Genomic DNA, 27,088 nt, shown 5'->3' on the forward strand with positions numbered 1-27,088 from the left:
TCAAACTTCACAATATATTCTTTGCCACCTTCTTTATAACATAGCTACAGATAAGGTGTTTAATCCAAGTATCACAAGTATCATTTTGGCATGACAATGTCCATCCTAACACACTGTATTTTGAAGAAGAGACAAGATGCTCCACATACACAGCACAGTGATCCAACTAAGAAGACTGGAAGTAGCCCTGAAAGCAGGGCTCACCCTCTGGTCCTGGGAGGACACCAGCCTGTACTCGCTGATGCACAAGGGCTCAGGCATTTAAAAGATGCCAGGAGCCCTATAGGCCAATAACTTTCTCTTGAACAACAAAAATATTTTGTCCTTTCTGCTGCTATTTTCTCTTAAAAAAAAAAATTTGTGTAGAGCGTGTGTTTGGAAAAGAGTGGGTTAAGTGCAGCATTTATCTCGGACACAATAAAAATTCAGTGATTTTCTCCCACCTTTAATTATGTAATAATCTTTATTTTGAACTTCTGCCAAGTAAATTATTGTATCTGAAAGAGAACAAAGGGACAGCCTATGCTGCTGAAAATATACATTAAATAGGCCACCATGCTTACTTCTTGAAGAATGACTGCTCTCTTTTGTGCTTTGTTTCCACATGGAAAAGGAACTCATTGCCCTGGGACTGTGCAATTCCATTGGCTCACTCTTCCAGACCTTTTCAATTTCTTGCTCTTTGTCTCGAAGCCTTGTTCAGGAAGGGACTGGAGGGAAGACACAGGTGTGTATACAACTGGACCTCTAAGGACTGGCATTGTGGATGGTAAACTTTAATCCCTTAATTCTATTCCAAACACAAACAGAGCTGCTCTGCCTAAAGATCTCTGCTCCAGTGAGCTGGGTAGTGAGTCAGAGAAGGGCATGATTGGTTGAAGTAAATCACAGAAACAAATTGATAGGAAAGAGGTATATTCTCAAGTTAAATTGAAAAATTATGCAACACTCCATGCTATCACTAAACCTCAAAATTCAGACATAGGATGTTGTCATGAAAGCCTGAGTCTTAGTATAGGCAGAATGCCAGCACCATCTAATAGAACTTTCTTCAGAGGTGGAAATGTTCAGTATTTGCACCATCCATATGGCAGCCACTAGCCCCATGTGCTTGTAAGCATTTGAAATGTGGCTAGTGTAACTAAGACCTGAGTTTTAAATTGTATTTAATTTTTTGAACTTAATTAGCCACACGTGGCTGGTGTCTACTGCACTGGACAGTAGAGTCTCATCTGATCTCCTCTGACCCTTCGAGTCTCAGGTCAGCCCCAGGCATCTCTTCCCGGCCCCTACCAAGGGCATCCCAGTCAGAGTATTTAAGCATTTCAGCTTCTGTTTAAAAGCTACAAGAGGAACCAAAACTTCAGGGAGGGAGTGGGAAGTAAGTATAGGTTTATGTTATAGTTTGTGTGATATTTGAAGCCATAGTTCCTTCATCTTCCCACAGTGATTATCAAAAGACTGAAACCAGTCTATGCCCTGCCTTTTCCTCGAGTCTCCTAAAAGCCCCTTCCATGTGTCTTCTCTCAGCTCGCAGGTTGTTTGGCCTCACTGATGATTCTCCTGGTCATATTAGCCACCGGATTCCTCTTTGAATCATTACCCCAGGTATGTCACTTGGACTTGGTGCAAGGCTTTTCCATGTGTGGAGAGTTTGCTACTTTGTTTTTATATATTTGTGGCCATCTCGGGGTAGGGGTGGTTACTATACCCCTAGCAGGGTGGTATGAGAAAGGTTCAAGGCTAGGACCAAGATCCTGCCCTACAATCTGTTGGTAACCAGGACCTTGGGAAAGCCATCTCAACATCTGTGGGTCTCAGTTGCCTTATCTGCAAAATGGGAGTTCAGATTGGCTAATAGCTAAGGTCCTTTTATCACCTTGTACTTCCATTAAAAATCTGAGATGGCCTCCACTCATGAGACATTGGTTTCATGATATATTTAATCTAGTAGAGATCAGAAATGATAAAGGATAGAGAAAATCATAATATAGGAAGACCTGGGTGAAATAATTCCTTGAGTACCAAGTTTAATTCTGAACTTCTTGACCACCATGCAGGTTTGCTACTAGGATATAAGCATGGTTTTTTTCCAAGGTCCATTTTAGTTAACCAAGTCCTGAAAATGCAGGTGTTCGTAGCTCCAAACGAACCATCACTGCCATATAGGAAGTGAGTGGGGAGAGGATGTCAGGAGGGCAGCAGGAGGACAGTAAGGAGCCAGCAGAGGGGGCTCTTTGGACACAAAAAGAGAGGCATGCGTGGATGTCCTGTGTTTCAGGCTGTGCTGTCAGCCATTGTGATCGTCAACCTGAAAGGAATGTTTATGCAATTCTCAGACCTCCCCTTTTTCTGGAGAACCAGCAAAATAGAACTGGTAAGTAACAAAGGTGTTTGTCAGGTGAGTATGTCCCAGCCACACATGGATTAGTGCTGATAAAGATGTGAGAAAGACAAGTTAGTTCAGTCAGTTGTTACATGTAGTATCCAGCTGGGCAAGTTTAGCTACCGTGTGCTCACATGCATGTGTATGTGTGCATGTGTGTAACTCCTAGGAAATTTTTAACATGATTCTCCATAAAGCTTTCTGCTTTCTGTTTAGACCATCTGGCTTACCACTTTTGTTTCCTCCTTGTTCCTGGGACTGGACTATGGTTTGATTACTGCTGTGATCATTGCTCTGCTGACTGTGATTTACAGAACACAGAGGTGAGTGCAGAGATTGGCAAAGGCACGAGCGTCCTGTATAAGATTGCCATTTTGTCTTCGAATGTATTAGTCAGCAGACCTCACTGGACTCTGAGCACCTGGATTGTAGAGGCAGGGTTCCTGGAGTCCAGTGCCAGGCATATCATGCATGTTCTCTAAGTGTTTGTTGAGGGAATCTACTTAGAAAAGCAGCTAACCTTTGTATTATATATTCTCACTCACAAAGTACTTGCACATACATGCCAAGAAGCACCTGGGCATAGTAGCAAGACCATGGAATGTCAAATCAAAGACCTTGAGTCATACCCTGGCTTTGACCTTGAACAACTCACCTGACCCTGCTGGGCCTCAATTTCTCATCCACACTGTGATAGGAACAAGCCCAACAGGATTATTCAGAGGCTATAATAAGGTAATAGCAGGTGCTTAGGAGGTAGTATCTGTTATCATTCCAGTAGCTACTTTGAGCCAGATTACCCTCTAAAAGGACTTAGGAATTAGGGCTCTTGGGAAGCAATGTTTAAATTTATTCAAACCAAACTCAGAACTTCTGTGCTAATTTGAGGTCTTTGTTTTCTCCCCACTCCTTCAGTTGACCACCTCCACTCCTTGAGTCAGACTCATGAGAAACAAAACAAAAATATCCTCTCCTACTTTAGAATTAGACTAGGAAAACAATTCTGTGTGCTGAGTGGCATAGACTGGCATGAGAACTTGCCTTACACATGTCCCTGGCATGACTGGAGCTCTGCACAATTCATTATCACCCCATGTCTACATGCCAGTCTTTTGTCTTGACCAGATTGTTTGCATGATATGATGTGATGTGTGTGGTCTCTGTAGTGTGTGTGTGTGTGTGTGTGTGTGTGGTGTGTTTTGTGTATGTGTGTATGTGTGTATGTAAGGGGTGTGTGTGTGTGGTCCTTGTAGCGTGAGCTGTATGTGCTGTGAGTATATTGCATATGGGGCAGGGCGTGGCATGGTTGGGCTTGGGATGGCACTGGGAGGTGAGATATGTGTTGCCCTCCTGCAAGGGTACCATGTGAGGATACAGTATTCCTGAATTCACTAGAAAATCCATAAATGACACGGAAACATGAAAAGCTTCATGTTTAAATCACATATGGGGCCTGCACACAATGAACCGCAACACACCCACTCTCTGTCTTCAGTCCTAGCTACAAAGTCCTCGGGCAGCTTCCTGACACTGATGTATATATCGATATAGATGCATATGAGGAGGTATGACTTATTTCTATCATTTTAAGTGGTTGTAAGAATGGGATGTCATTGGCTAAGTAAATATTATTTTTCCCTCAGATAAAAAGTGAGGATGAAAAGCTGGGGAGTGTGGTGGTCAAAGTGAAAGGCCTGAACTCCGATTTACTGTGTGGATTCAGTTTTATAGTTTATACTGTACATTAATTACTCAAATGCCTGCCTGATATTTATTTGTCTTCTTTTCTTAATGGAGATAAATAGGATTGCTATTTTTTTTCCTCCTTCCAAAGAATTATGTGCTGGCCTACTCATTTCCAAACTGTGTTTTGATTTCCACGAAGACTTGTAATAAAATATCCACTCTGTTTCACTTGTGTCCATTTTGACTCCTGCCTGTATTCCATAAATCAACGAATATAAATCTCTGTTCGCTTTATTTGCCTGCTTCTCACAGTCTGAGTGGCACTCTCCCCTTTCCTATCCATTTTCTTTTCTCTTTTTTCAATATCTTTCAGCTTCTTTGTGTTTTACAGCAAGAATGAAACAAAGGAATATTTACAATAGAAATGGGAAGATGTACATTTTTTCAAGGCTGTCTTCTCAGTCTCCCCTGCCACCCCCTGAGCATGCATAGGTAGGGTAGGGTGACAATATTTTATTTAAACACTATAAAAGGGCCCTTAGCAACTTCCATATTAATTTTTAAGTTGGAGGAGGGGAGCAATTGCAGTTTTTACTCTGAAATTTTCTGTGTGTTAAATTCACTAACATTTTATTTCTCAGGTGAAAGAAATACCTGGAATAAAAATATTCCAAATAAATGCTCCAATTTATTATGCAAATAGTGACTTGTATAGCAGTGCATTAAAAAGAAAGGTAAGTCACAAGAAATTAAGAGTGTAATTATTTCTGAGGAGGGAACCTGTGCATCAAGAGTGGTGTGAGGGCCACTTAAATGTCTTGGTATACCTTGTATACTGTTTCATTCTCTCTCTTTCTCTACTTTTTTTTTTCTCTACTTTCTTTCAGTGGTAAAATACATAAACATAAAGTTTACCATTTTAACCACTTTCAAGTGTACAATTCAGTGGATGGAATTAAGTACATTCACATTGTTGTGCAACTAACACTACTGTTCATTCTCTTTTATCATATATATATATATTACCTTTTCAAAAAAATTGTAAGAAAAAATATGAAAAAAATTTAGGTTTCTTACCCTTAGCATTACATATGCTCTTTGGGTCATAATTAGAACTTGACCCCACACTGCCCAGTATATACGAAAACCTCCCAGTCCACCCACAGAGTCTCTTAAATATAAGAATTGGAAGGATCTAAGTTTGAAAAATACTACCTTTAAAGTTCTCTCCAATACCTTAGCCTCTGGTTATCTTGAATCCAGACCAAGAATAGGGAAGGTTCCGATGTCCTTTTAATGAGGGCGTACCTTAGCTCAGGGTGTAGGAGGGAGAGGGAGAGGGAGAGCAGGCTGGGCTGGCCCCCTGACCAAGAAAACCGTCAGATGGAGAGATCTGGAGATCAGAGGCGTTTGGATGGGATCCTGGCAGCCAAGAAGTGACTCTGTGTATCTTGCTCTTCTGTAAAGACCGGAGTGAACCCAGCACTCATTATGAGCGCCAGAAGAAAGGCCGTGAGGAAGTACGCCAAGGAGGTCGGGAATGCAAGTGTGGCCAACGCCGCTGTTGTCAGAGCGGTGAGTGGCCCCCTCGTCCCACTTTTCCCTTCTGTCTTGCTCGGTAATGGCTCCCCAGCCTTTATTCATGGTTGAAGTTTTAACACAACATGAAGTCTCTAAAATGCAAAAGCTTAGAAACAATCCATATGAAAGATGGATGATAAGGTCAGTTATGAGAACACCTCTGAAATAAGTATTAACATGAACCCTGGAAAACACTGCTTTAGAAAGTAAAGATCACATAGCACCTCAGTCCATTGTACCATTCGTGCTGTGTCACACACTCATCCAGCTGACAGCAAGAACCTCAGAGCCTGGTTTTGCTGTGCAGGCATATGGTGCCTTGTGGTCTGTCCTGCTGAAGCTAATGGAACTATTTTAGAAGTTAGGGAAGAATGGATGTGGTGGCTAAGGAGAGTGGATTTCATTGGACAGAAAAATGGAGAAGAAGAAACTAAGTTAAAACCAAATATGCACATCTGTTCCTTGTCAAATTTTTTGGAAGAGATCTGGTATAGTCAGTAGCTTGAGAATATAATTTTCCCTTATAAATCTCAGGACCAAAATGTGAGTAGTTTATAGAATTCTGGTTTGGTTTGGTTTCTGACACAGGATGCAGAAGTGGACGGAGGAGACGGCACCAAGCCTGAAGAAAATGAAGATGAAGTGAAATATCCCCCAATAGTCATTAAAAGCACATTTCCTGAAGAAGTGCAAAGATTTATGCCCCCAGGGGATAACATCCACACCGTCATTCTGGATTTTACACAAGTCAACTTTATTGATTCTGTCGGTGTAAAAACTCTGGCAGGGGTAAGCATCATGTTAAACAAGTCATTTAATATCTCTGTGCCAGTAAAAGCAGAGAGTTGAACTAGGGCCCCTTTTCAACTCTTAAAATTGTTTTTTGTTGCTGTTTGTTTCAGCTTTTGATTGTGGAAAATTCCAGAAATATACAGAAGTCAAGATTATAGTGTAATGAATCCCTGTGTAACTATCACTCAGGTTAAAGAATTTTCTATTTAGGGTCTATCTCATGTCATTTTTTCCCCACACGCTCTTATTTTGAAGCACATCACATCATCTGTAAATACTTTAGTATTTATCTATAAAAGAAGATTCTTCTAAAAATCATTGCCATAATACCTTTATTACAACTAAATAAAATTTAGCAAGGACTCTCTGATATCCCTAATTATCACTGTATAGAAAACTTACAAGAAATGCCATCTTATTTTTAAATGATTAGCTCACAAATGCATAAGATAATTATCGAAGCAAAATAGCTCAAGTGAATGAACTCAAATGTCTGTGTCACTAAATATGTATTGGTAGAACAAGAGTTTCAGCTGGCACACAGTCAAGAGAAACTAACCTTTACTTCAACATTATTACAGATTGTGAAAGAATACGGAGATGTCGGCATTTATGTGTATTTAGCAGGATGCAGTCGTGAGTACACTTCTAGAAGGGGGAGGAGTTTTAACATTTTGGTTTTGTTTCTCTCTTTTTAATAACTGCACTTGGAAATATTTTTCCTTAACTTTACTTTTTGGTGAAAATGAAAACTATTCTGAAAATCACCCTAAAGCCAGCTTTGAAATTAGCCACTTATCCGCCCCCCTGTCCCTGGGCTACCCGTGGCAGGCCTCCTGACCTGGAGTTGGAAGAAAGGAGCTAATAAACCATGGCCCTGGGCTGGTGCATATTTTGATAATTATTTAATGGCTGCCATAAACATGCTTATATAAAATCACAGGTTTTTCCATATATGCCTGCTATTTTTGTTTTATATTAAATTTTGGTTAAAAAGTGCTTGAAAATGAAATCTACATAAAGACATCACTTTTCACCTACCAGAATGGCAACGAACAAAACTGTTTGATGACGTGCATATGTGGCCACCACAGTACTGCCTGTAAAACAACAGACTGGAAAAAACTCAAGTGTCATACAAAAGGGACCAGTTAAACAAACAAGGGTAACATCCACACATAGAATACGATGTAGTGGTAAAAATGAAGTAAGAACATCCAGTAGAATATACGTAGTACGCTGTCTTTTGGTGAAGGAAAAGGCGGGAAATAAGAATATATTTTTTTATTTACTATATTTGTATAGAGAAATTGTGAAAGAATGCACAAGAGAATAAAAGTATGTTCCTGCAACTGAGGGTGTGGCCACAGGAACAGGGACTGGAGTGAGACTTTTTATAATATTTAATGTTTAGGATACATGAAAGTGTTACTTTTTTTTTTTAATGTTCAAGGTGGATACCCAGAGTGCAGACTAATTTTCTTCTCTTCTTTTATAGCACAAGTTGTGAATGACCTCACTCAAAATCAGTTTTTTGAAAATCCCGCCCTAAGGGAGCTGCTGTTCCACAGCATCCATGACGCAGTGCTAGGCAGCCAGGTTCGGGAGGCGCTGGTTGAGCAGGAAGCCTCAGCCCTGCCTCCCCAGGAGGACCTAGAGCCCAACGCCACTCCTGAAGCGTAGAGGAGGAACTCAGCCTGGGATGGGGTGTGAGCTGCTTGTGAAACTACCAATTTACACATTTTAAATACTAGACACTAGCTTTATTTTTCTAAGGGTAAATACTAGTAAAGGCTTGATTTGGAGGGTGAATGATGCATAGCAAGATGTATCTTACTTGTGGTTTGCTTGTTTTTTTTCATTGAATATTTCAAAGATAAATTAGCCTTTTGCCTGCATTTTTGTGCAGTGACATTTCTGTTACTTTTTAGTAGGGTCTTGGTAAGCTTAAAGATTTATTTTCTTTAAGCACTTTACCTACAATTCAGACATGCTGCCACCAGGTGCGTGGTACTTCCTTTTGTAGGTGTTGGTCTACAGACTTTGTGTAATCAGAGTTACCAACAGAGGAGGGAGACCCACAGTTTTCTCAAGCCCTTCTTTTAAAATAACCTTTTATTATTATCAAAGCAATGTAAGTGAACTGCAAACAATTTTTTTAAATAGGAAAGCAAAAGTAAGAAATAAAAACATTCTATTGCCACCACTCAAATATCACTAACACTTTAATGCATCCATATCCTTCCAGATCTTTTTCTATGCATATATATTTACATCTTTTAACCAAAAGTAGATCATAGTGTATATAATGGTCTGTAACCTCTCCTTTTTTTGTTCAGTCAACAATCTCTACTTTCTCATTCCAGAAAATTTTTACCTCAGGCCATATTCACATTTCCCCAGTTGTCTCCAAATTTGTAACTGGTCTGTCCAAACTAGTACCCAGTCTATGACCTTATGCTACAGCTGGTCATGTCCCTTAAGTCTGTCTTAATCTAGCTCAGTCCCTTGTATGATGGCATTGACTTGGTAAGGAGACGGGGGCAGTTATCCCATAGCATCCCAACTTGTGAATGTGTCTGCTTGCTTTCTGAAGGTGTTAGCTTGTCCTTTGATTTCCTGAACTACCTATAATCTAGAAATTATATCTAAAAGCTTCATGGATTTGAATAAAACTTTTTTTGCTAGAATATATCATAAATGAGACAAATACTTCAAAGGGCATCACTCCAGAAAATATGTAATATCAACTTGACTCACCCCAACGATGCTAAGGTAGTCACTGGATTAACATGACAGCCTAATCCCCAGTTTCACTCTCTTCTTTATGACTAGTGAGTTATCTAGGTGGTGTTCCTTTGGCATTGAATGAATGCCCAGTTCCCCAGCAGCATTCACCCAGGGGTTTTAACATCCAGTGATAATCTTTGCCTAAGTAATTTTATTAAGGTTTGTAGATTTTTTTTCCAATTCTCTCATTTCATCTGCATTTATTAGTTGGTGTTACCATGTAAACTACATACAGCTTCCCCTCCTCAACTGGAGCCTAAGTACAGTTCTTACTGGAAAGGCAGGTTAAATGTTGCGTCTTTTCCATTTAATTACCAACTGCAAAGTAAGGAGTTGGTTTAATAGCTGGTGACAAATTAGGTTCTTTTGGATTTCTTCTTTGGTATAATTGTAGACTCCTAATTTTTATAGTTTTAATATGCTTCCATCAATTATGGTTATTCTTTTTAGCACTTAAATTGTTAACAACTGCAGCCAGTAGGAGCCCCTAGAAGTTTTATTGTTAATAGTGAAGTAGCCTTGAAGACTATGTTATTTAAGAAAGCTAACTCCTACATACAGTTCAGTATCTTCCTTAGAAGTCCATACAAGTTCAGTTAGTTCTTCATCAAACTCAGTTTGAACTCTTTCTGTCGGTGAAGCACTTTACAGCTATTCAGAAGGAGTGGGGGGAACTTTAAGCCAACTTATCATCAGAAGGCCTTGCTCCCCTGGTCCTCACGACCCACTCATTCCAAATCAAAGCACAAACTTTAGCCAAACAGCCTAAAGCCCCCTCTGCTAAGATTTCCTACTCATAGTCAGTTTGTCCTTTACTATGTTGCCTTGACTCCTTGTTTTAGTTTTCATGAAGAAAACCCCACCTGGAGAAAAGCAGTTAGGTCCCAGGAAAGAACTATGTTAGCATGCATCTATGCCAGACCAAACCCTATGGTTTGTTTGCTTTAATTCCCATCAGGTTTCTTAGTGACTTGACTAATCTAATTCAAAGTAGACCTCCTCCTTTCTAGTTAATACTTTAGCTATAAAATCAAATTAGATTTGCACTCAGTTACTTCCTTTACAATCATCACACACAAGATCAGATACATCTGCATTCTGATACAGACTGCCTTCTGAAAGAGCATATATTTGTAGAACCTAGACTTATACTAGAAACTTTTGTAAAAGGGCCGGCAACATGTCAGCCATTCAAGTAGAACTTACAGATTTTAAATAATGTTATAAAATATTGCTTACTTGTTAGCCAAGTCTTTAGCAAATGCATTATACACAGTAGATACGCAGTCCTAGCTGTTGATTGACAGTAGTGTATAGAAAAAGAATTTGTATCTTACAAATTTGTGTTTAACTGTTAATTTTTAACCTATTTTGAGTAGAATTCTACCATGTACATAAAAAGCACTAAGTCTTACTGAAGGGAAATTATGTTGTTTCAGCATGCCTCTGAAAACCTAAGAATGCATTTCAAAATGTTTTTTATCTATATGTAGATATGTTGGAATGTTTTACTTAGAATTACTTCATATAGTTGAAAATTCCTGACCTTTTTTTACTTACGAATTTTGTCTCTACTTGTTTTCAAAGCTAGCCCTGGTTCATACTCAGATTCTTACTGCCCTATCAAAATGGCATAATCCATTTATAGATTAGGGACCAGACTCACTTTATTTTATGGCAATATAGGGAAGCCCCGTTTTCAGGAAGGTCCCATATAAAGAAGTTGTTTCTTTCTCAAGTCTTGCACAGTATGACAGTGTTTGATCTCTGCTTCATGGATGGTTGGAATTATGTTTGAAAGCAATTGTGAACCAAGAACCAGGAAACTCCTAATTCATGTCAGATATATGGACTCTGTAGATAATCATATGGTAGCTTATAGTGAGCTCCCAATTGCCAGTCTCATCTGCAGTGAGACTCAGAAACAATGGATGTGAATCCTCCCCAAGCCCTGCAAGCAGCTCATTTGGAACTTTTCTGGTAACAGCTACAATACCCAGTCCACATGATTTAATCCTGAATCCTTGTTTAACAGAGAAAGGCTGTGCCTGCCTCCAAAGGTACATTGGGAGAATGAGTCTGCTGCCCTCATTGAATGAGTGTGCATGGAGAGGGTAGCAACCCCAGAGAATCTGCCCTGGAGTGGGTAGGTGTTTTTTTCTGTACTTTGTGTTTTGGAGTTGTGTGACCTTGTGTGGGGATGAGGGAGGGAGAGGGAGGGAAGGCCTCATCTACTATGTCTGCCCCTTTAAAGAGAGCAAATTAATGTAAATCCCCAAATCATAACTTCCTCGGTGTGAGTCTGGAACTGCAGTTAAGTGAGTTAGTGACCGCAGAAACGCTGTTGGTCCTTCTTAGTGTACCTCTCAGGGATGCTTTTAGGATTTGGTGTGTTTATATTCTTGAGAATATGGTTTTTGAGTGCTGATAAAAGTTGGCTTGGGCACTGATTATCTAATTCTCCAAATAGCCAACCAAAACACATACAATGGTTTTTGGACCCCTCAAATTCCAACAAAATGTTCAAAAGCTAGTACTGCAGCAGGTTAGATTTGGATTTGATCTAGTTTGAACATTTCAGAAATCTATCTTGCCTTTGAAAAAGGCTTACCAGATCTTTTGTTGTACTGGTGTATAGCATGTCATTTTATGTAACACATGAATCTGAGCTTTGTGGAATTTAAATTTTTATGAATCTAACCATTTTTTAAATGTTAGAAAAATATTTTTTAAAGTATTACTACACTATTATTTTTCTAGTCATAAATTCTTTGTTGGTATATGTTTATGCATGTGTTCCTCTGTACACACTTCTGCACACACACACACACACACACACACACACACACACACACACACACATTTTAGGTGGAAGGAGTTAACCAGTGAATGTCTGTCTTTTTAAATAGGGCACAAAGCTGGTAACCTAAATGATATTGATGCTATCTACATATACATGCCTGGGCAGAAACACCCAGACTTTTCAAATAATCCACTGTACATTTGATGTGTGGCCAGCTAGATTTTCATCATGTAACTGAGATGTCAGTATTATTCAGAGCCAATATTGTTAGGACTAAATGAGCTCAACATAACCAGTTTGGATTGTCTCAAATTGGTACATATGATGAGTATGTGGCTATATGAAAAAGTGGTTAAGACTTTAAAGGGTATGTTTTAAATGCTTATACTTATCAAAACATTACAAAAATATACATCTTTAGTAATTTACTCGAGTATATTTTATTCCAAGCCTGTCCTGAAAATGGTTCACTTTATTTCATACCTCATGACAGATTAGGGGTCTTAGAAAAATTTTTCTGATTAAAAAAAAAAAGTCATGGATGTTGACTTTTATGAATACCTTTATAAATTTCTGCTTGAAATTTTTCATATTTAATATTTCAATTCAAAACTTGTAACATTTTCTATGTTGTCAACTTTTCCTTTTGTGAATTAAAATGTATCCAGCTCTATTTTGCACTATGAATATTGAACTGCAATAAAAATATTTCTTATTGTGCTTGGGTCTGAGTATTTTCGGGGGTGGGTAAGGAGATAACTGTGGTGGAAGACGGGAGAGGATTTAGTGGTGACTCCACAGGAAATAATTTTAAAGAGATCTGTTGAAGATTCAGTAACAGAAGCTTTACCAAAATTTTAAACCATTAATTTATAAAATGAAAATAAGCACTTCTTTGTATGAAGCCAATTCTAGGCTTTCTAAATTAGAGCCTTGTGTATATATTTTTTTCTTTCTGCTTTACTCTTTTGCTGGTCATGAAAATCAATAGTTCTTCTAGATTAATTTGAAATGAACTCAAATGGCAAAGCAAAACACATTACACTGGATGTTTCTTCCACTTTAAAAAACTGAAAAAGAAGTTTAATTTTTCAACATGGTAGGAAAAACACATCGAAATGTATGTCGTCATGTGCACAGATGGGCAATTTTGATGGGGGCAGAAGAGCAGAATTGTGAGGAGCACAGGTGGTGGACCTGACAGACCTGGACTTGAATGCCAGCTCTGCTACAAGCTAATCAGTGAGGAAAGTTTTTGCATCTATTAGATCAAGATCCACTAGATACCCTCACTGGGCAGATGGGAGGATATAAGGTGATATATGAACAGCACCTAGCCAGCTCGTGTCTAGAACACACATGGTCTAAGCAAGCACTTTAAGATGTAGAACCTTACATGGTAGTGGATCAAAAACAGGCAACATACATTATAATAAGCCCTTCTGCCTAATGACATTAGACATCACTTTTTATTGTACTACAGAGAAAAGACATCTGCAAAACATGCAATTTTGAAACCATTTATTTGTATGAAATGGTTATTAACAAGTCTTGAAAAGGTTAGGATTCTGATTAAAAGAAGTGATTTCATGATAGCCATCAGGGCTCAGTTGTAAGTCATATAGCGGGGAGTAGCACTGAATTTAGCATAGGACTTAATGACCTTATTTACAGCTTCCAAAAAATCCTTCTCAGTAGCAATTTTTCGCCGAGCTCTGATAGCAAACATACCAGCTTCTGTGCAGACACTTCTAATCTCAGCACCTTTAAAGTGAAAAGAAAACAATAGACTGAATTAAAACAGCCTGTGTAGACAGATCAGCAAATATAGTAAGCAAGACTTTCAACCTACCAGTGCTATTTGGACACAGTCGTGCTAACAATTCAAATCTGATGTCTCTTTCAACACTCATTGAACGAGCATGAATCTTAAAAATGTGAGTCCGACCCTGAAAACAGGCATTGACAAATATTAAAATGGAAAAACATCCAAGAAAAACTCCAAGAATCTCTTTTTCTAAGATGAAATGATTTTTTTACCTCTAGATCAGGTAAGCTAAACTCAATCTTCCTATCCAGTCTCCCTGGCCTCATCAGCGCTGGATCCAAAGTGTCAGGCCGGTTAGTGGCCATTAGCACTTTAATGTTGCCTCGAGGATCAAAACCATCCAGCTGATTGATCAGTTCCAACATGGTTCTCTGCACTTCATTGTCACCTCCAGCACCATCATCAAAACGAGCTCCTGAGAAGACAAAAGGAAAGATACCCTCTTCAGGTCCACTTAGAGTAGCACTAGGCATAACTGGAAAGCACTGTGAATCTCAGTCCAGTCACACTCTACAGCGCCAGTGGGCTCACACTTTTAAGCAAATCCTTTAAGAACAGCCTGCTTTACACAAGACTAATCAGAAAGGAATCTTTCAAAAGGATCATCATAGATTTAATTTTGGCTCCTTTTTAAATCCTCTTCAAGGAATTTCATTTTTTAAATCACTCGAGAACACCTCCATTGTTTAACACAATATACACCCAGACTGGGCAAGAGAGCACATGCAAACCATAGCACTTTAATGGTGGTTGAATGGACAAGAAAGTGTCGTACTCTTCCAGATTTCTCAAAAGTGTCCTTAAAGATAGGGATAAATCCCTAATACAGTAGAACTATAATAGCTTCCTGCCACACTGATTTGGATATTAGAGGACTCTGGGTTAATGTCAGGCTCTCTTTTCATTTCAACCAAAATAGTTAAAAAAAACACCTCCAAATACATATTTTCATATTTAAACTATAGAAGTACATGCTGTTGTATTACTGTATTATGTACATGACAGAACAAAAAAATGGAAATTTTAAAAATGAGATTAAAATTAAATATGAAAGAAACTCTGGCATCTTCTTTCTGTACCCAGTCCACTTTGGAAATCACAGCTTCAGAGCATCCTGGCATCATAAGGTTATTCCAATGACACTGTAAAATGACTTCAGAGTCACAACACTGCACTGATATATTGTGGTCACATGAAGGCCCTTGAAACATTAACTACAGAAAGTTCAAACCCAACAACACCCATCCAGTCTGCAAGCTAGACTGAGTAACCTAACCACAGACCTCAAACAGTGTTACAGGGTCCACTAAGTCATTTATGTCACTAAGTTCATTAACAACTGGACACAGGACACTTCTCCAACTATTAAGAATTACTACTCTTACACATGGTAGCGATAGCCAAGGCCTAAACAACAGTTTAGAGTTCTCAAAGTCTGTCATATTTATTACTTTAAACCTCTCAAAAACTCATGAAATAAACATGGCAGAAACTGTTCCTTTCATAGGATGAGGAAACTGAGGCTGAGTAGTTAAAATAACTTTGTGACATATTTCATCAAACCTATGAAGCCAAAAACCACATTATTTTATGTACACTTTATGAAAAACACCACCAATTAAATTATACCCCAGTGCTGTATTACATTAAGTGAAGCTGTAGACCAAGTTAGGAGTTGTTAAAGTGTGAAAATAGGTATCACGAGTAAAAATGAGTAAAGTACAAAGATAAAGATATTTGAAAAGTAGTGCTACATAATGTTTCTTTTTTTTTTTTTTTTGGTGTAGCCCTATTGTTTATTAGATCTGTGGCTCCAGTGCACCAGAGTGCATGGGAATTACCCTTAAGTTTTGTATAAGAATAACATACCAAGAGAACTCTATACCTATGACTGTAGAACTCTCCTGCAAGCCACCCCTCAGGCCTCCCCCTACCCTACAGTACCACCGTTCCTACCTCCAATAGCATCAATCTCATCAAAGAAGATAAGGCAGGCTTTTTTTGTTCTGGCCATTTCAAAGAGCTCACGGACCATTCGAGCCCCCTAGTAAGAAACATATGTTAAGAGCTGGTTTTAAAATACAGCAAGAAGTTACCCTTCACTGTAAGTTTTAATCAGGAAGTAAAAGTTTATCTTTACACATGCTGCTCCTTTTCTAATTCTTATTGTAAGTGTGCTGATCAGTAATGTTTCAGATATAAGTTATACAGCCCTAGACTTACTCTGTAATGAAGGAAATGTACATATGGATATGTATGTGTGTATATACCCATGCACTACATATAGATGATCTGTTGTCTCTTTCTTAGAGGAATATAAAAATGCTGTACCCAAAGTGAAAGTACATGTTTTAATGCATTCACTGGGCATTTCTGGAGTATTTCTCTTATAACCCAAATCTGTAGAAAATGTCATCCTTCTGAGTAGGGAGCATACTGTTTAAAAATTTTAAGCAGTCATTTATTTGCAAATGACCACAAGGGAAGGCCGGTGGCACCTGGGTTTCTGATTACTAATTACAATCCATCAAGAAATTTTAGGTCTTAACGTTTCAATGTGAAATTGCCATTTTAATTTTATCCATGCTTTATAAATCTTTCACAGCTATATATTCTTTTGATTATAATCAATTTACTTTACCTCACCGACATACTTCTGTACAAGTTCAGATCCAATAACTCGAATGAAACAAGCGTCGGTCCGATTAGCAACTGCCCGAGCACAGAGCGTCTTGCCTGTACCTGGTGGACCGAAGAGCAGAACACCCTTGGGAGGCTCAATGCCAAGGTTTACAAACCTCTCTGGCTGTGACAGAGACAAAATTTTTACACTTACCACTTCTGTATAATAAAAATACTACTTCTACATCAATATGTTCAAACCAAACAATTCCACAATATATATACTTGATCTAAGTAAGAATTTTACTTATTCTAAGACACAAAATCTAAACTAGACTCATATCAATACATAAAGCTGAATGGCTTTTAAAGGTATTTCTACTATCCAGGTTTAACAAAATATTTTTCTGTCCTAATATTTAAAAATTATAGCATTTAAAGAACAAAAGTATTATCTGGTATTTAATATTCTAGTTTTCCGTTATCCTCCCAAGCTTAATTGCTTCAATTTAATGCCCATTTCCTCTTGATACCATTAAATCACGACTTCCTTTATAATAACCTATAACATATTTAACATATTCCTAAAGGTTCTACCTTGACCTCCTTTGTCACTCTAAATAGCAGATCTTTCTTTTTTTGAATAGGTTTGACCACTCAATCCTTTTGTTTTCTCTCTCTGGAACCTATTAACTCTCCACACTTCTACCCTCTATCCCCTCAAAAACTTTCATTAAAGAAAATAAAAAATTCTTAAACTGCACAGAGCACCGAAGGCTGTCACATCTTCATACACAGAAATTTGAAGTGCCAACAGACTCAAGACACTTACATGAAGTAGCGGAGTTTCAACTACTTCCCGAAGTTTCTCAATCTGTTCCTTACAGCCACCCACATCACTGTATGTGACATCAGGTTTTTCCTCCACCTAAGAGAGGGATGAAAATGTATAGCACAGAGCTACAGGCTTTTGAATATGAGTGCAAATGTTCTATACAGTGGAATAGACCCAATACCCTAAAAGAAAAATTGGACTTGAACCAAGTAAGAATTTTAATAAAAATGGAATACACTGTTCAGTGGAATGGAACCACTTGCTATATTACTTATTACAACACTAAGTGAAAAACAAACTAGTAAACTAAAGACAGATAAAGACCTTCTCATCTAAAAATTGTTTAAAAAATGTTGGCAACTCTTTGATATATACCCTCATATTAACATCTCATTAGTTAGAAGTTCTAAAATTTTGAGATGGATGCAATTCAAAGTCATGCCATTCCTTTTCCTCCCCTAGTTTCTTACCTGCATCATAGTAACTGTTGGGTCAATCTTAGGAGGCAGTGGAATGTGAATTTGATACTTATTTCTGTCCACACTAAAGAAGTGAAAAAGGTCCTCATTTACACATTTGAAAAATTTATTGAGTGAATTATGCATTCTATATACATTAACTACATTAACTCACTTAATCCTCTTAACTAAGGTAGAGCAAGTGTTCCCCCCACCTACACCTTGTTACCTCTAATGGGCTGGCAAACTCAACTCTAAAATTCTGCACTTACTTTGACTATAATTGAAGCCATTCATAAAGAAGTATAGTGGGGGCAGGAGGAAGGAGGTGGGTGGGAGGTCAGGAGGCAGGTGCAGAAGAAAGGTCATTCAACTGTATACGCTACAAGCTTATTGCCTGGTATTCCACAGCACCCAGCTCATGCATTCAAAGAAAGCCACGGGTGTGAATGTGACATGGTATCTTCAATGAAAGGAGAGTATTTGTGCAAACAGAATCTTACCCCACTCTCATGCCTTCTTCAATGTCAGTAGGTGCTACCTGATCACTGAGGTCCACCACAAACTTAGCAAACTGCTTCACGTTGATAATGTACTTCGGGTCCTCCGAATCAGCATTGATTATCTTCGTACATCTAACACAGCAAAAGTTTGATTAGAGTAAGGAACGGAAACCACTAATAAATGCATTACTTTAAGTAACTAGATTCTCTCTTGGGCATGGAGCTAATGAGCAGGTATAAACTAGAACTGCAGAACCTGGGCCACTGTTAATGAGCGTTTTCTACAGACTATGCTCAATCCCAAGTATTCACTCAACTTTAGTCAAGCCACAAAATTTTCAAAAGATACATTCCCCTGAAAAACCCAAATATTTTATCATTAAGAAGTTCTCTAATTCTTGATTTTCATAATTATATTCCTTTTTAGGGATACTCCTCTGTATCTTGTTATTATCCTTTTTATTTTTGGTATAGAAGACAGACATCTTGTGTTATCTCAAGTAACAAATATGTTTTCATTCTTTCCTGAATTTATACTTCAAATCCATTTCTATTGTTATTTTTAACTTCAATGTATTCTTTCTCTGTGTGACATGGGAAAGGCACATCTGCAATACCCTGTACATCACAATAGAAAGTAGTCTACATACAGCCTCTCCTCTTTTATAAACTATCTACTTAAGAAGAACAGAACTCATGTCATAAGCTGGTAAGCTGTACCAACAAATACAGAGAAATACAAAACAGTCTCTGGAATGTGTACATATGCAGAGCTGAAGGTAAGGTACAGAGTGTAATTGCATGAAAGGACCAGTTTGTTACAAGCCAAGATCTATGGTAGGGTTGGGGGTGAGGGGTAGAATAAAGTACATATCACTAATGTATTTATCTAATAGACACTGCTAATACTGTGTGCCCAGATACAGATTTTTTAAATCCACAGCTGAAAAAGTATATATACAGAGACCTCAATTTCCAGAATGGTGGAGTAAGAACCTTTGAAAATTTCCTCTTCCTCAAAAGCAAAGAGTAAAATTGACATTCCAGAACTCTGGAAAATTAACTACAGGCTTCTAACAATCCAAAGAGTGTTCATTCAAGAAAAATGGCTGAACCTTGGTAAGAACGGTGAGCCCTGTGCCTTTTGACTCATCCTAATCTCATCCCCCTCTCCCCAGCTCTGTGGTGGACTTCAAAGCCAACAGCCTCACAACCATGGTAACTGAAAACCAGCAGCTGCATGTGTGTGTCCGCAGAGCAGGGGGATAGTGTGTGCAGAATAAGTTCGAGGTCCCAAAGAGCCCAGCCTCCAGAGAGCTGTCACCACCTGGCCTGTCTGGCAGCTAACTGAAGAGTGCCACTCTCAGGAGTTGTCTTTATTTGACCTGAATCAAAGCTGCTCACTCTGTCAACACCCCTACCCACAGGGCATTTGTTGGAAACAATCAGTGGCAATTATTTTAACATACAACTGAGGCAAGATTACCAGTTGGGGTTAACAAGAGGCTGACCAAAAAACTTCAAAGGAAAAACAGCAATAATACAAACCCTGGGAAGGGGGAAATCTGATTTCCAGAACTGACATATTTATTCAGTTCTCATCACAAACTACTTGAGACACAAAAAGAAACAAAAATATGGCCCATACATAGGGAAAAAAGCAGTCCCTAAACACTGTCCCTGAGAAAGCTTAGACATTGATCTTACTAAACAAAAACTTTAATCAGTATCATAAATATTTTTTTTAAACCTACAGGAAACCATGTCTAAAAAATTAATGGGAAGTATGAGAACAATGTCTCATTAGAGTATCAATGAAGAGACTTAAACTGGAACATTATTTGCCTATTGAAAGAAATGATGTTCTGACACATGCTACAACACAGATGCATCCTGATATACTATGCTAAGTGAAAGAAGCCAGAAGCCAAAGGTAACCCAGCATATGATTCCACTGATAGGAAATGTCCAGGATGGGCAATCCACAGTGGTTGCCAGAGGCTAGGGAGAGAGGGAAATAGGGGCTACTAACGGGGATGGGATTTCTTTCTGGAGTGATGGAATATTGTGGTCAGAGTAAAACTAAGGTATCAAGAAGCGCTCGGGCAAGGGTTGGGGTGGCAGTAGTAGTGGTGAGTGTGAGGAGTGGGAGGACGTGAGAGGGGAAGGGCGAATAAACGCAAGTGGAGCTGCTGCTGAAACTCCCTGGCCCTCTGTCTCCACTGTTACTCTGGAATAGGGGGGACTGGAGACAAGAGGACACTAACACTCCTCTGGGGAACATGGCCCTCTAAAGATGGTGACACTGAAAGCTCCCCAACTAGACGTCCCACCACAGAAGCTACAGTAAAGCTTCAGATTGACACGCCTCACTATTGGACCTAGAGCTGCTAACAGCTTTCTGGTCTCCCTCTAAAGCCAACGCCCAAAGTAAGATTACCAGATGTCTAGCTTAAAAGATGGACCCCAAACAAGCAAAGAGAAAAAGAGCATCCTGGAGGAAGCAGAAACCTTCCAGTTATCACTGACTTCCTCAGAGATGAGAACATACTACAACCATGATCCAAGAGCAAGACATTCATAAAACCACCATGAAACACCTACACTGAAGGAAAAAGAGCTCTTGGAAATAAAAAACTTGACAATGGGGAGAAAAATCAATAAAGGACTCAAAGGTAGGTTAAGAAAATCTCACAGAAAAGGGAGCAAAAAAGACACAAAAGGCAAAGCAGAACAGAAAGGTCAGCATAGTAGAGGAGCAAGCCAGAGAGCCAGTATGCAGGTAACAGCAGCCTGGTACAGAGAAGCACCAAAGTGGAAAGGAAGAAATTATTAACAAATAGAACCTCAAGAAAACCTGCCACATGGAAGGACGTAAGAGCCCAGTACCATGGATGAAAACAGACCAGAACAAGATGACATGTCTTCATGAAATTTCAGAATAGTGACAAAGAGACCTTACAACTTTCAGGGGAAAACAGGTCACATATACAGGAGTGGGAATCAGAACAGCTTTAGATGCCTTCGAAATTCTTAAGAACTTTACACCAGCCAAGACATTTTCAGATATATGTGGTTTCAAAGTATTACCTCCCAATGACCCCCTTTCAGAAGGCTCCCAGAGAATCCAGTCCACCTAGTGAGGGTGTAAACAAACCAAGAAGAGAAACTGATGGAACATAAGCAACAGGAGAGGCAAAGGGAACCCCCAGGGGTAAGAAGTCACCGGGTGATTGTGATTCAACAGGTGTAAAGGGCAACAGGTCCATCCTGGACCAGGTCAGAAAGTGCTGGGAAATACTTCTTCAGGAAGGCAAACCTGAGGGAATACGGGAGGCAGCTGATGCACTGGAAGAGAAAAGCTGATGGACCTAATGCATCTGAAGAGCAATTTAGACAATCAGGAAAAACTGGGGCATTGGGTTAGTAATATACATAGAAACCAGGCAAATGAAAAAGCAAGACAATTATAACAAGGAAAACAAAGAGGTACAAGAAAAGAAAAGTAATCACAGTTCAGTACTGGGCTCTTTATGAGCAGCATTTACTTGCCATAATTACAAAAACAATGAATACTGATCTGTCCAAAGTTTTAATGTAATTGCATTAGAAGGATGTAGGGATAAGAAAGTTATTTTTGGGGATGAAGGCATAGGTAACAAAACAAAATCCTCATCTCCCATTAGGGAGCCAACAGATAATACCTAAAACTAAACAATCAAGATGCAATCTATAGTATAAGACGTAGCACCATCCATTAGAAGCATGGAGGTAGAAACCAAAATAACCAGCTAAAAAATTTGGAAGTAAGTGTCTTTAAGGAAGAGGAATTGAAAAAAACAATATACACAGAACTATTTAACTGTTGTTGTAGACATACTTAACTCTTTAAAAACCACAACAGAAATTAAAAATAAATGACAGGAAGGAAAGATGGGAAACGAGTGAGGGAGAAAAGAAAAATAACCTTTAACTGTATTAAAGAGATAAACCAAAATTTCCAATGATTAGAATAAAACACAGGAGAGTATGTTAAAAATCTTACATTGGGCCAGGCCTTTTCTAACAACATTAAAACCCAAAAGTATAATTAAAATATTGATTTATTTTATTGACCTCCTAAAAATTTAAAACATTAGTACAACAAAAGGTACCAAGAAAATAAAAGTCAAATGACAGAATAGGAAAAACTATTTGTAGCATATTTAAGAAAAGATTAGTATGTACAATATATGAAGTGCTCCTAAAAATTAACAAGAAACAACCCATAGAACAAAGCCTGAAGGGTCAAAGAAATGCAATGTTTAAAGTACAAGAAACACCTGTCATACTAGTAATCTGTACAGTGAAAATAAGAACAAGATTTTTCTTTGCCCAAATGGCAAAATCATCAAAATTGATAATCACATTCCTTGAACTAATCAGGCAAATAGGCATTTGCCTCAAAACATCTTAGTAAGAGTATAAACTGGTCAAACCACTTTTTCCACAGATTTTTAAAACTATAATGACTTTGACATGAAGAAACACTCAATTCTAGTAAGCTAAACTACAGAAATGTATGCACATACATCAAGAAATAATATGAATATTCAGTGTGGCACCGTGAATAACAACAGAAATTGTAACCGGTCTGGTATCTACAGAATATTATGTAATTTCTTGAAAATAAGAAACAAAGAGGTATATCTTTATCAAAGATAATGAAAGATTTCCAAATGATGTAGTTATGTCTAAAAAAAAACAGCATGTGTTTCTTCGCATGCTGCTATATTCATGAAATAGGCAGGAGGATTAAGAGGACCAAATTATTTTCAGTAATTATGTCTGAGGGGGCGGGCAACAGGACAGAGAGGATGGGAAGGGAGGTTTTGCTCTGTATCCTTCCATATCATTTGAATCTTTTATATGACTATGCCTTCCCTATTTCTTGAATAACTGTATAAGGCATAAAATTTTAACATCAGGTGCTCTTGTAGAAAGTTTTGTTTACTTGGAATTTAGAATAAAAGTTCTTTATCAACTATATTGCCTGAAAGTAACAGCAAAATAAATTTCCAAGAACACTGTGCTTACCTTGCAACCTGCAAAGGCTGCTCACTCTGGAGCGTTTGCTTATCTGCAGCCAAATCCCAGAGTGCTGGTGGGGCCAGGCCAGTGTCAGACTCTTTAATACCTATGCAAGGGCAGATTACACAGTTCACTGAAAGGCAGTACATCACCCAAAAGCAAGCTTTCTCAACCTCAGCATTACTGACATTTTAGACTAAATCATTTGTTGGGGGGGTGGGGGTGGCATCCTGCGCCTCATAAGACAATCAACAGCATCCCTGGTAGATGCCACCCGCACCACCTCCCCATCAAGTCATGGGAATCAAGAATGTCTCCAGATACTGCCAAATATTATCAGGGAGAATTGGGCAAAATCACCACAGGTGAAAAGCACGATCCTGAAGTAGTCACAAACCAACATTTTAATTCCATATTTGATATCTTCTGTGCAGGTCAAATACTGTAGAACTTTACCACTCAAGTTCCCAAGAAGAGAAGTTTCCAACTACTAAGCAATGACCCGGTTACTTCAAGCAGTACCATGTGAGATCATATTTTTATTCAGTAAGAAATGTTGACTCATTAGTTTACTGAATTTGGCTTTGACCATCAGAAGCATTACCTGCTTAAAGAAGGACCTTTTTCAACTAAATGTTAAACTTGATTGTAAAAGGTAGTGAAAGATTATTAAAGGAGATCCAATTTCTTAACACAAAGGAAAGATAGTAATTTTTTTTAAATCTGAAATTCATGAAAGAGTAACATACGTAACTCCTTTGATATAAATAACACATTACATTTAAAAAGAGGAAACAGGAATACATAAATATATACCAGTGAGCTCATTAATTTTCTTGAGAAGTTGTTGAATGTCATCTTCAACCTGCTTGATCTGCCTAGAATAAGTGCTCTGACCCTAGGAGATAAAGATCAGTTTAATTAGAACATCGGGATATCAACAATTTATTAAACTACAGACAAAAACCTTTAGCAGTTACAATCTTAATAGCTATTACTGTACCCAAACTTGTGAAGTGGAAGTAGAGAAAGGGAGTATATAATTTGCAGTATTCCTGAACCAATATTTTTCCCAAAATAGACAGCACACCATTATACAAGGTAGCAAATGAAAATCATGCCTGAAATTATCCAAACTACAGGCCTATTTCTTAGCATTAAAACTTTCCTTCAGATCTCAGTCAGTTAGATATATGCAAAATGTAGTAAACATTTGTGCAAATTATTTCAAGTATTTTTCAATGTAGTACCATATCATACTTACAAATAGTATAAAAATCATGTACAAGCTTAGACATGCTGAATATTTACTCTCTGATCTAGACAGAAACTCTGGGTAGGTAATTTTTTACAGTGAAGATTACCATAAATTGCTAGACATTCTCTTCTAATTATTTTGGAAGGATAATATCAACAGTGGTTCTTATTTCAACATAAAATATCTATATTTTGTAGACACTGAAGGACTTACATAAGTTTTCAGCAAGGCAATATCCCCCTCATCCAGAGCTAAAATAAAAGAGATAATACATGAGATTCAAACAAAAGAAACTAGAGCTAACAATTCTTTCTGTTCAATTCAAATTGCATTAATGAGTGAGAAAAATTGTACAAAGTTGTAATGATATAAAAGCAACCACCATATAGTTCCTGGACTCAAGGAACTTTTACCTAATTGGGTGAAGGCAGATAGAAAAGTACGTAACATAGCTGCAAAAGAGGCTCAAAGTATGTGACACAGGAATAGGGAGCTCAAAGAACAGTCTGCCAATCTAAACGATGTGGGCATTAGTCCCAGCAAGTATTTTTGGAAAAACCATTTAATCTCTTTGGGTACCAGTTTTCTCATCCCAAAATTAGAGATAAAACTAATTTTACCCTCACAGTGTTTCTATAGAGATCAAATAAGATATGGATGAAGAAGCACATAAAAGTCTATACACATGTTAAGCATTAACTATATTCAGGGAAAAAATGAATACACTTACAGAATGATAACATAACCAGAGACATACAGAGATGAAATGTTAAATCTCTGTGACTAAGTTTTTCACTAGGTGACTGAGTACCTCTGAAGTTTGCAGTGTCCTAAAATACCTTCCCAGGAAGAAGGTGACTGTAGGATTAAAGTACAGAGGAAATCATTTTTTGGGAGGGTTAGGGGGAATGGAAAGGGAGAAGAAAGAGTACTAGGAGAAGTCGAATTGTTTAGGAAGGGAAGAGTAAGAGACAGGAAGAAAACTACCATAAGAACGTTTAAAAATAGCTTACAAGGAACAGGAGAAAACAGCCTAACGATGAGACTACAAAAGGGGCTACTGGGAAGAAATCACGTATGATGTGCATATCTCATGCACTATGCACAGAAGTGTCGAGTGGTGAAGACTCAGGCAGAGTAATTTGGTACTATTAAAATTACAACTCCATTCTAAAATATATGCTTCAGCTTGTGGTTGTGCCAGTAGTAAAAGTTGTATGAAAAGTTATTAATTGCTCTATAACTGCCATCAGCCTGGAAGAAATCTAAATGTCTATCAATAATGATTAATTACTTACATTACTGTACAACCAATAAAGTGACACTGCAGAAGCAGACAGACGACACTGACCTTTATAAATGATATGAACTTACACCGAAAATGTATTGCGATTGGAAAACAGATGTACAGCATACTACACTTATGTAAAAAGTAAAAGGTATAAGCAAACTTGCTTAAATATGCATTGAAAATGTCTAGAAAGATAACGCGATGACACTAGTTACCTGCGTGGATAAGTGGGTGGCGGGGACCAAGGATGAGACACTTTCCAATGTATCTTTTTATGCCTTTTGTGTTTTGAACCATGTGATTACACTATCTAGTCAAAGGAATGTTTTTCTTAAAAGAAAATTATGTCTCAGGATCCTGGCTTCAGAGTTACAGCTTCGAGCGGTCATGCTTGAAGGGCAGGAGGGCAAAAAAGAGGATCCAGGTGCCCAAGCACCGCCTGGCGGGGGAACTTTCCAAGGCCTGCAAGGCCAAGCAGGGTGCTGACTTCCTTAACATCTGAATGCTGCGTTACGAGTAAGAACTCTGATCAGCGGGAGATGAATAGAGAACTTGGAGTAGGATGGGGCAGCCAGAGATTGACAGGTTAACGCGGCAGCCGCCCAAAACGAAATCACTGGAAGCACAAGGGGACAGAGCGCCGAGCAGGAATCCAGCCTCCCCTCCAGGGTCAAACCTGGCCCTGCCCCGGCCCGGAGCTCCTGCCATCATCACCTGACCTCGGATGGGCTTGTCGTCCTTCTCATCCTCTTTGGTTTTCCGCTGATCGGCGCCGAGGTAGTCCGGCATTTTCGCAGACCCAAACGCCTCAGCACCTCAGCGATTACACTGCACCTTCCTGGCTTCCGGTGGTGCCTCCCTTTCCCTTCCTTACCGGAAGCAAGGCGGGGCTTGGCCCTTTTGCTCCGCCCACGGGAGGCGGAAGAGAGCCCGGGAGCATCGGCACTGGGGACTAGGACGCAGGACAAGGCAGTAGGAAGGAATATTGTCAACCTGACCGGACGCTGACTTTAAACCCTGATACAGTCACTCACTCACTGTGCACGCTTGGGTAACTTCTGTGCTTTAATTTTCCCTTTACCTTTCGGTATTGTGGACACATTAAAAATAACAGCGTTTCGAAAGTACCTGGCATATTAGATACGCAGTAAGGAATGGCTAGATACACAGTTTAATTTGATGTTA

The 27,088-nt window shown here is 38.6% G+C and overlaps 2 protein-coding genes across 3 annotated transcripts in view; one reads left to right on the forward strand and one right to left on the reverse strand.

Annotated features, from left to right (window-relative positions):
• SLC26A5 (solute carrier family 26 member 5) overlaps positions 1-10,475 on the forward strand; it is a 55,157-nt gene extending 44,682 nt beyond the window's left edge. For both annotated transcript variants that reach the window (XM_057504428.1, XM_057504427.1), the window contains 10 exons: positions 614-727; positions 1,531-1,608; positions 2,282-2,377; positions 2,603-2,709; positions 3,882-3,951; positions 4,714-4,806; positions 5,540-5,647; positions 6,242-6,442; positions 7,027-7,081; positions 7,944-10,475. In XM_057504428.1, coding sequence (XP_057360411.1) covers positions 614-727; positions 1,531-1,608; positions 2,282-2,377; positions 2,603-2,709; positions 3,882-3,951; positions 4,714-4,806; positions 5,540-5,647; positions 6,242-6,442; positions 7,027-7,081; positions 7,944-8,128 — 1,107 coding nt within the window. In that variant the 3' untranslated portion in view covers positions 8,129-10,475. The remainder of the gene's footprint in view (positions 1-613; positions 728-1,530; positions 1,609-2,281; positions 2,378-2,602; positions 2,710-3,881; positions 3,952-4,713; positions 4,807-5,539; positions 5,648-6,241; positions 6,443-7,026; positions 7,082-7,943) is intronic.
• Positions 10,476-13,544: 3,069 nt separating this feature from the next.
• Positions 13,545-26,787, reverse strand: PSMC2 (proteasome 26S subunit, ATPase 2). Its single transcript, XM_036892454.2, has 12 exons — positions 26,623-26,787; positions 24,826-24,863; positions 24,171-24,252; positions 23,361-23,460; positions 18,285-18,416; positions 17,794-17,866; positions 17,321-17,416; positions 16,508-16,672; positions 15,823-15,910; positions 14,079-14,281; positions 13,891-13,987; positions 13,545-13,802 (listed from the first exon to the last, which is right to left on the reverse strand). The coding sequence occupies exons 1-12, from the start codon at positions 26,690-26,692 to the stop codon at positions 13,645-13,647; spliced, it is 1,302 nt and encodes a 433-aa protein (XP_036748349.1). The 5' UTR covers positions 26,693-26,787; the 3' UTR covers positions 13,545-13,644.
• Positions 26,788-27,088: the final 301 nt, after the last annotated feature.

This window comes from Manis pentadactyla, chromosome 7 (assembly GCF_030020395.1).
Source record: "Manis pentadactyla isolate mManPen7 chromosome 7, mManPen7.hap1, whole genome shotgun sequence".
In the NCBI taxonomy this organism is placed as follows: Eukaryota; Metazoa; Chordata; class Mammalia; order Pholidota; family Manidae; genus Manis; species Manis pentadactyla.

Excerpts from the sequence above, each read along its gene's own strand:
- PSMC2 (XM_036892454.2), bottom strand. The coding sequence starts at position 26,692 with ATGCCGGACTACCTCGGCGCCGATCAGCGGAAAACCAAAGAGGATGAG. Across the intron at positions 24,253-24,825 it reads TTGCCTTGCTGAAAACTTAT|GGTCAGAGCACTTATTCTAG; the intron begins GTAAGTCCTTCA and ends TTTATCTCCTAG. Across the intron at positions 13,988-14,078 it reads TTAGCTTACCTGATCTAGAG|GGTCGGACTCACATTTTTAA; the intron begins GTAAAAAAATCA and ends GCCTGTTTTCAG.